This window comes from Miscanthus floridulus, chromosome 8, assembly GCF_019320115.1.
Source record: "Miscanthus floridulus cultivar M001 chromosome 8, ASM1932011v1, whole genome shotgun sequence".
Classification (NCBI taxonomy): Eukaryota; Viridiplantae; Streptophyta; class Magnoliopsida; order Poales; family Poaceae; genus Miscanthus; species Miscanthus floridulus.
This window is the reverse complement of record NC_089587.1, coordinates 62,345,431-62,355,113: the sequence shown is the minus strand read 5'-3', so window position 1 is coordinate 62,355,113 and position 9,683 is coordinate 62,345,431. Positions and strand designations below refer to the sequence as shown.

The 9,683-nt window shown below is 40.7% G+C and overlaps 1 protein-coding gene across 2 annotated transcripts; it reads right to left on the bottom strand.

The window, feature by feature from the left end:
* Positions 1-508: 508 nt before the first annotated feature.
* On the bottom strand, positions 509-6,910 carry LOC136476509 (WD repeat-containing protein 26 homolog). Of its 2 annotated transcripts, none has more exons than XM_066474376.1 (5): positions 6,637-6,910; positions 4,112-5,010; positions 3,568-3,669; positions 1,973-2,599; positions 509-1,039 (listed from the first exon to the last, which is right to left on the bottom strand). In XM_066474376.1, the coding sequence occupies exons 2-5, from the start codon at positions 4,904-4,906 to the stop codon at positions 767-769; spliced, it is 1,797 nt and encodes a 598-aa protein (XP_066330473.1). In that variant the 5' UTR covers positions 4,907-5,010; positions 6,637-6,910; the 3' UTR covers positions 509-766. The 2 variants fall into 2 exon arrangements, with proteins under 2 accessions (XP_066330473.1, XP_066330474.1); XM_066474377.1 differs by having other exon boundaries at positions 6,519-6,657.
* Between the last annotated feature and the right edge of the window lie 2,773 nt (positions 6,911-9,683).

Genomic DNA, 9,683 nt, shown 5'->3' with positions numbered 1-9,683 from the left:
GTTTTACATTTATTTTAACCAAACAGCCTAACTTTTTTTCACACCACATAACTCACAACTTTTTCACTTTTAAAACTCAACTTCTCAACAACTTAACCAAACAGACCCTAAATGCCCCTCCCCTTGCCCTCTAACTTCCATATCTTCAAATGCAAGTTTTTATTTTTAAGGAAGTTCCCCTACAACACACAAGGTATGTCAATGATGCCAGAACACTGGTTAGTTGTTTGGTTTGAGAAATCTTCGAAATTTGCATTTGCATTTACACTAGATATTTGCTTACAGGGAATAATATGGCAACCAAACAAACCACTTGATCCATTGAACCAAATAATTGAATCTACTTAAATTTAAATTTATGATAAAATGCTCTGTCTCATTTTTTAGACGGAGCATCCTAGGCCAACATTTGTTTCTTCTCAAGGCAAAATGCAATCAGAGGAATTAACCACCATCACCACCAAAATGCAGCTACAATCAATCAGGGAGGGTAAATCAAGATATGAAAGATGCAAAAGCAATATCATAATTCCATAGCAGCTTGAATTAAGAAATAAATGTGATGACAGTCATGATGGAACAAGGGAAAGATGGCGCACGAAACCCAGCAGGTTCCCCACACTTTGTGCTGCAGCTTTGTTTTTTTCTTTTTTTGTTTTTTTTTTTACTATGGCGGTGGCGATTCTTCTTCCAGGAGGGAAGTAAAAGGAAAGGGGGATTTACAGATGCCAGTCAACCATCCATGGGGATACATTGCCCTGGCAAATCATTTGGTGCTGTTCCCGTTGCACTGGTGAACGAAACCATTGCCATGAGCATTGCCATTCGAGTGGAAACCGTTACTGTTGCAGTTGCTGCTCCCAACATCCTTGCGCTTAAGACTGGCCTTCTTTGCCCCCCATATACGAACTGTGTGATCGTCGCTAGCTGATGCGAGCATGTGGGGATTCGTAGGGTTCCAACTTACGCAGTTGACTGTGCCCGAGTGACCAGCAAGAGTCTCAATGAGATCACCAGTGGCTCTATGCCATATGTAGACCTGGAAACATGACAAGTCTTGCACATTATTACCTTGCAGAGTACAAAAGAAAATATGCAATGAACCGTGTGGCTGGACCAACCAACCACAGGCCTTCTAGACATTGCAAAGGCTAAATCTTATGTTTCCCAATGCAACTTTAAGATGTACTCCCTCCATTTCAAATCATGAGTCATTTTGATTTCCTAGGTAGCTATGTCTAGATACGTAGTAAAAACAATGTATCTAGAAAAGCAAAAACAACAAACAATTTGAAAGGGGGGAGTATCATTTTAACTTTTTTATTACTGAAATGCAAGGTATCATATTTTCTACTGCCTACAAGATATATGGATGCCATCACTACATGCCTCCATTACACCCCTTGGAAGTATAATGGTTCATCAGAAAAGGCAATCAGCTGAAAAAGATAATTTCAACACCTTTATAACATTCATATTGGCATCTCCTAGCCTAAAAATAAATCAGCAGCATGATTTGGTCAAAATACATGGTAGAAAGTGACAACAAATATGCTGCATGCCGAATGTATGAAACTATAGAAGAAAAGTGGTGCAAACTAGCATGTGCAGACAGATATAAGCAATTAAGCATGCATATTAAATTATAATAAATCTGAGACCGTCCTAGACATAGGCTCCAGTTGCAAGGGCGTCTGAGTTAACCAATGATTTCCGTGTCGCACGATGTTTGAATGTTTTATCATATAGAAAAGAATAATGTAATGCAATGAGGATGGTTCAAATGACAAACATGTTAGCTGCATTTTCCATTAGATTTGACTCATCTGACAATAAATATAATTGTCTAGAACAGCATCTGTCTAGGAGCAGTGCATATTAATAAAAACAGCACACATAGACAACAAAAGGTAAGTGCACACATAATATTAGTTCTATAGCCATTAGGTGGGTCACAAGGCAATCATCATACCTTTGAATCTTCACTCCCACTAGCAATGAACGCCTGCTCAGATCCGCCAAAACAAGACCTTATCACAAACCGGTTGCGCTTATGGCCATTGTACCGGTTGACTCGAACAGGATCATTTCTTATGTTCCACAAATGAATCTCTTCGCTTACAAGATTTACAAGCAGGAAATCACCATCTTCTGATAGAGAAAATGAAGTAATTGTACTAGCCTCTTCAATTAACCTCTCTTGTTTTGTCTCCCTATCAAATAGAAGAATTGTGTTCTCCCTACTCATGCTTAATATAAGATTTCCATCTTTTGCTACAGCAAAATCAGATGTTCTTGTTGATCTCTGCCCTTTCCAGCAATCTACTTCCTTACCATCTAAATCCCAAATGCAAAAGTTTTCTTCAGCTAGACCAGACAATATTTGCTTTCCATCTGGAAACCAAGCACATGATATCAAACCAACAGGCTTTTCATAAACATGAAGACATTTGCCAGATTCGACATCCCAGCGTCGGATGGTTTCTTCCTGCCCACATGTGAGCAGCTGGCAATCATCGGGGCTCCATGCAACCATCATCACCGACTTCTGATGACCATTCAATGTATGCCTCAGTAATAGCTCTCCATCTTCATCAACCTAAGAAATGAAAAGATTAATTCATGAAGAGATAAATGAAAAAGAGGGAAAGTAAACCGCATAGCATGGTCAATAACAACAGAACAGAAGTAAAAACTAAAGCCTCCTTTATCAGTAGCAAATTACACGACCAAAGTTTCTACCTGCATTACCATTACAACCCAACTTTCACTGCAGTGCAATTGTAAGATGGTGGGGACAGACACTTTCATGTTCAACAAGAACATAGAGAAGTGCCAGGATTCAAGCTAGGGAGCAAACTAGGCAAACGTCTAAATTGAACTTACTTTGTTCCAGAAGCTACCAAGATGTACTCCCTCCATTTTAAATTACAAGATGTTTTGACTTTTCTAGATACTCCCTCCGGTCCAGTTTAAAAGGCATTTCGCGTAGGTCAAGAGTCAAACTATATAATCTTTGACTTATAATTTGACTGAATTTTTAACCATTGTAAAACAAACTTGATACTATTAGATTTGTAATCAAATGTATTATCCAATAATCATAAGTTTATTTATAACCACAAATAATATAATACAAAATAGATGAATGGTCAAAGTGTAATTTAGGAGACCGTGCCATGTTGGAAGATACTTTATAAACTGGGCCGGAGGGAGTACAGAACTTTTGATATACCACTATGTCTGGATACATAGTGAAAGCAATGTATCTAGAAAAAGCCAAAACGTCTTATAATTTGGAACCGAGGGAGTAATAAGCAGTAGGCTTTCAGTGGAAAAAATGTAATATGAAATGGCAACCTTCTGTCTTCGTTTTGAAAATAGCTATGGATTTGAAAGTCAACGTTTGGTAAAAACATAAAGAACAGGTGACGAAAAGCATTAGTAAGATTGGACAAGTTCAGTTCTTGACATGAGATTTAAAATAGGAACCAAGGAACAGGCCACCCAATTTGTACGCAGACCATGAGAAAAGAAGACTTTAGAAGCACAGGTTCACAAGTTTACCTCCCATATAATTGCAGATTTATCATTTGATGCTGAGGCTAAATACTTCCCATTGTTTGAAAACTGGATAAACCACACTTCATCATGATGTGCATGCAAAACCTGCAACAAATTTTTTACTGGTGAATTTCAAAGCATCAAGATATGCAGCTACTAGGAAAAAAAGTCTTGATAACCAAATTATCTAACTTTTCACATCCAGATAAAAGTGAAAACCAAAGTACGACACAACACAAGTTGCAAGTTTCTATTTATTTTCCTGAGAGTGAAAGAATGGTTTCTTAACGAAGAAAACATAACCTCAGCTAATAGAATTTTTTTGTAAAGTGCAAAGATGAGTGGCACTCAGCTCTTATCTAACCTTTTTTCAGGAAAAAATACCTCTGCAGTGAACTGAATTATACAAATTATCATTTGGCAACAGATGGTGAGAAGTGGGGAGAACAAGGAGGGAGATAGAGCAAGGGGGAAGCTAGAAGGAAGCTTAAGAGGTCTACATGCTATAAAGCTGGATCATGACTTCAGATTTGCAAGCCTTTTTTACCTGTAGCGTGCGAGATGGTATCTGGTCTTTCCCACAGTGATGATCAATGTAGAGTGACAACCCATCAACAGAATTATGGAAATAGCAAGCATCTCTTTGTACAGTAAGTGCTTGCTCAACTAAATTTTCTAACCTCCTCTCTGGCACCATAACAGTTGGAGGGAGCACCTTTTGCAATTCCTCTAGAACCTTCAACCGAGAACTAGAAGAATCAATTCCAAGCTTTGAAAAACCAAGGAACAACTGCTGTGGCGAACAAGAAATCATACAAGTCGACAGTTCATGCACTCTTTTTCTATTAACACCAAGGGGTGTGATCTCACATCGTAAAGTCTTCATAGCGCCCATGACATTGTCATTTCTTAGAAGTTCAAAGAATTTCTGCTCCAATATCAAAAATGCCGCAGATTTCACAATGTTTTCATCTTGAAGGCCAATCTTATTCAAGGTAACCACCGCATTATCCCAATTCCCATCAATCACCTGCTCTCTGAAAAGATTCACCATAGGTTTATGTAAAGTAATCCCTGATTCCTCCTCCAGAACCGCTCCACTTTTTTCATATCCAAGACTATACAGAGTTTTGGTGATTATCCTAACAAATTCCTCCTTTTTAATCACACCCTTGGAACCAACCATAACTTCTTTCCCTTGGGAAGGCAAAGGTCTAGCCATTGTACTTCCCAAAGGATTGGCAAATTTCGAAAACAAGAAACAGTCTGGTAAACTTGCAGATTCTACTGAGGATGCTCTTGCGCGTTTTGAGGGTGGTTCATCATCTTCAAAACCTCCCATGAAATGCCAAGATCAGGCCATATATTTTTTCACTTCAGGGAAGATGATGGTATGCAATCTCCACGCAAAATTTTCCAAACAGTTACCGAAACAGATGGAGGATTCTGCAGAGAAGGAATTAAAAAATGAGAGTCATGAACTATCACGCAAGGTCACAATTGTATTCATCCTGGTACAATATGTAGTGCAAACACGGGGGAAATTTTCATGATATAAAAATTAATCACAACTAATGCAAGGAACTCATTGCATTGAGAACAAAGTGACAAGCAACAACAAATGACAAGGGCCATCTGCCAACCAACAACAAAATTGAAGCCACTAGTACCAAGGAAGTTGAGGGGAAAATTTAGCGAATAGCTAAGGACCTGTTTGGATCCCATGAACTGAAACCAATATCTAGAAAAGTGCTTCCCTTTTTCATTATTAGATTACTTTCCAATTCCTCTCAATTCCTGGGAACCAAAATGGGCCTAATAGTAAAATCTCAGAGATAAAGGTACCAGGTTGAAAATTATATACAGAAATAAATAATTGGCCCCAGCCCCACAATAAATTTCCTCCTGGCCTCGGACTGCACTCACTTGACAAAGAGGATAAAACACCCATTTGCTACTCAGCAAAGGGAGCCATAGATTTCTGGTCATTAATCTTCATATCGGAAGGTATGAAGATATGATTCCTTGTCAATCTAGAATTATCTGATTGCTTGGCAGCTCGTCCCACAGAGTAATCAAAGGCACGCCAAAAATTAGGCTGCGCACATCAAAGCAAAACCATGACAACACTATCTTGTGCCAGGCATCACTAAACTAAAAGAACAGTGCTACAATGTAGCCAGCCAACGTAGTTGGAGAAACAACCAATGGTTAGCGGTGATTATGGCTACTACTTGAACCGAAAAGTGACAAGATGATCTGACTTCATCTAGTAATAGGACATACTAAAAGGAATGTGCACATTGACCGATTGATATCCCAATCAGTATCAGCCAGCCTTCGAAGCAGCCAAAACGTTCTACAGCTATTCTAATCTCAACACCTACAGACGGTAAAGTTATCAGTACTGAAGCACATTCGACAAAGGGATGCTTAAGTTGCAGTAATGTTGTAATTTCAGTACAAACAAGAAGTATGCTATTGCTACTAGAGTGACATGCTTGGGGGTAAACCAAAGTCTCCAACAATCCAGTCAATCCTATTTTTGTCCATATCAGTACAGGATAAGGCACGCAACATCTACTTCCTAGCACCATCAGCAGCCCACCCTCTTCTGTCCTAGTAGTTATGCTACTTTCCACAGACACCATTCCTTGCACACCGAAGATTCCACGCACAGGGGGCACGCATCCCATCCCAACCAAAGCATAACTAGCGAATGGATGAGCACAGAGTCATTAACGGCAACAGGTAAATCTACTCGTGCAATTACTAGCAACTTGCTTAATTAACCACCAGGAACCCGCGCCCGAAGCGTATCCCTCCACAACCCACTCCGCACATCGGACATGGACACGCGGCAGACGGCGCCCCGATCACGGAATCGCTCCCCCACCGACCCAACCCAGCACCAGTTGTAGAAGCAAAAAAGTTCACTCATCTGTTCATCGCACCTAGGCAGGGCGGCGCGGGCAGTAACCGGGGGCACGCAAGCGGGCAAACCCCCGCCCCACGCGGCGGGCAGCAAGCAGCGAGGGTTAGCGATCGGAGGGGAGGGGGAGGGGGCCTGACCTCCAGCCGGGAGTCCCGATCCCCGGCGATTCGCCGAGAAACCCCGAGAGGAGCCCCGAATCGCGCGGAATCTCCGGGGAATCGCCCGCCCCGGCGCAGAGGCGGCGGCCCGGCGGTCGGATTGGGTGGGGAAAGCGGCGAGAGGGAGGGGAGGCGTGGAGAGAGGGGAGGAGGGGCAAGGGAGGAAGGGGATGGTGGTGTTTGGCTTCGGGAGAGGGGAACCGACTGAATAGAAAAGGGTTGGCAGGGGGGACACACACAGCAGGCGCAGCGCCAGGAGAGAGAGAGAGAGAGAGAGAGGGGTGGGGGTGGGGGTGGGGGGAGGGGAAGAAAATAAATGGCATGTTCGCAGGGAGAAATTTAAAGAAATCTAGATAAAACTGAAGAAATATGTGAGAGAATGAACAGTATGTGAACAGTGAATTCTGGCTGAATTTCATGTCAGCCGAACGGCCAGTACCTTTCTTGTGGATCTCTCCCTCCCTCTAATTCTCACAGGTTCTTCTCCTAATCCCGTCTCCTGGTGATGCTTGAGGATGATTCTTGCTTGGGATCCTGGCCTTGTGGGTTACAGTTTGGGAGAAGAGGTCTACGGAAACATCAAAGTTAGAATAGCTTTATGTATATCGTATAGGCAGCACGGTTGCCACATGTCGATTATTGAATATAAGGGATGGATAGAGTGGAACGTAGTATATATATTGACTATTGAGAGATAGAGTGCAAAATAGTGTTTCGGAAAAGTGTCAAGAGCAAGTGATCGGTAAGAGATGGATAGAGCGCAACTTAGTATATATTGACTATTGAGTTTAAGGATAGAGTGCAAATATTGTTTCGAAAAAGTGTCAACAGCAAGTGATCGGTGGGACGATAACTAGTGGTTAGGAGTGACTACGAGGTTGCTTTGGCTACCGGAAAAAGATGCTAGTTACGGGTCATGGCCCATGCCCCGTGGGCTATGGGTTGTGACACATACTCAGGGTCGAGGGTATTATTTCTAGTTTGATCTTCATCTAAGAGCACCTCCACCATCGCGTCAAACCGTGCAATTGAAAAACAAACAGCCTGTTCGTTTGCTCGTAAACGATCGTAAATTTTCAGCCGGGAACAGTGTTTTTCTCTCACACCAAACCAGCCAGCAGTAAATAATCCACGATACGATACGGCCTCCCGAACAGGCTGAAAGTTCGATGGATCTAGTGTGTGCTTCTGCTTCTGCACCCGAATGGAATTAGAAAATCACCTTTATCTGAGTGGCGTTGGGGAGAGCAAGTGAGTGATGAGAGGCAACGCGTCCAGCATGAATTTTTATTCTTCTCAATTCACCTCGTCTGCAAACTATGCTTTTTGTTCTAACACCCAACCTTTATCCAATGTTCCCGGTTCGCTTTTGCTTTCCACTGTTCACTTTTGGCTAACACCAGAGCTGCTCTAACTATGAATATACTCCTAGCACTTTATCTTAAGTATAGAGTTGGTTGATAGGCTTGCTTTGATGGTAGTCACATACCACCACCTATTTTGAGCATGATTACTACCTAAACTCCATGGCTACTTTATCTGAAGTATAGGGTTGGTTGATAAGCTTGGTAGTCACATCAACACTTTCTATTTTGAGCATGATTTGTACTACCATGGTAGTTTCTCACGTAGCTTAAACTCCATGGCTTATATGGTATTTGTAGGTAGAGCTTATATATGCCACATCCATCCTAGTATATAGATTGAAAGAAACATATGTATAACACGTGTCTTCCCAGCAAAACATATAAAACTAAATATGTCATATTGAATCTTGATCGCTGCATTTTGCCTACTTATTGTTGTTACTTTCTTTAATTTTGTGCTTATAGGTAGGCTAGTTAATATTTTGGCTATAACAAAACCTAGCCAATACTGTGTCAAATACTTAGCACTGAATGATGTTTGCTTTCTGACATGTTAAGACGACAGTAAGATAAAATCAAGGCAGCTATTATTTGTTGCCCCCAATTATAGCATTCCGTTGGTGATAAGTTGTAGGGGTGTCACCAGAATTCTTAGAGATGGCGGCTTTAAAAGGTTAAAGCAAATAGAGCGAATTATTTTCTAATCATCATAGCAGAATTACCACGTGGCACGTGAGAAGTTAGTTCAGACTGAGATGTCTATTTACGCCAATAGACAAAAGGTGGGATATTTGATTATGTGAGGTCATCAGATTTTGTTCCCTCTTTTATTCTTGGAATTTGCCTCCTGTTGAAATTTCGGTAAGAGTCCTGTAGATGAAATTTGGTAGTCTTGTTTTCATGTTCATAATGTAAAATTCTAATTAAAACTGTAGTGTGATTCTAATCTCAAGTCGATCTACTGTGTTCGATCATGTCGTAGAACTTTAACTATGCCTTTATTCCTAATGATATTTGTGAGAGGATATTCCCAGTTGATACTGGTGCTTATTTGCATTTCGGGCTACAACTAGCAAATGGAGTAGGCCTGGCCCAGAAGATAACTACAATAGGAACAGTCTTTTTCCAAATTTCCAATGACCCATATGAAAGTTATACTGATATATATTCTTATCTTTTATTTAAAGATAAAGAAAAAAATCTGCCTTATAGTAAAAAGTGAGAAGTTACTTCATTTTAAAGACGCATCTTGGCCTATTGCTTTTCTAGGTAAAATATAATTTCACTAGAAGAAAGAATTTTTATGAGGCAAAAAAAAGAAGAATTTACTTTAAGACAAGGTACAAAGAAAAAGAACATGTCGGGACCGAGCCCATTTCAACAAAGTTAGACCTCGTTCGCTGGTCTGAAACTTGGCTGAAACTGACTAAAAAACACTGTTCCGGCTAAATTGTTGTGAGAGAAAAATACTATTCCGGTTAAAAAAAGAAGTCAAACAAGTCGAATATGAGGTAAGCCGAACAGGACCTTAGTGTAAAAAAACATTTTGTTCTCTGAGGTAACTAGAATAAGAGAAACGTTATCTCAAAGTGCGGAAACCTTTTTAAAAAGTACTATATCATGGCCATGCATCTATGTTCCTTCCATGGGATGCCACAA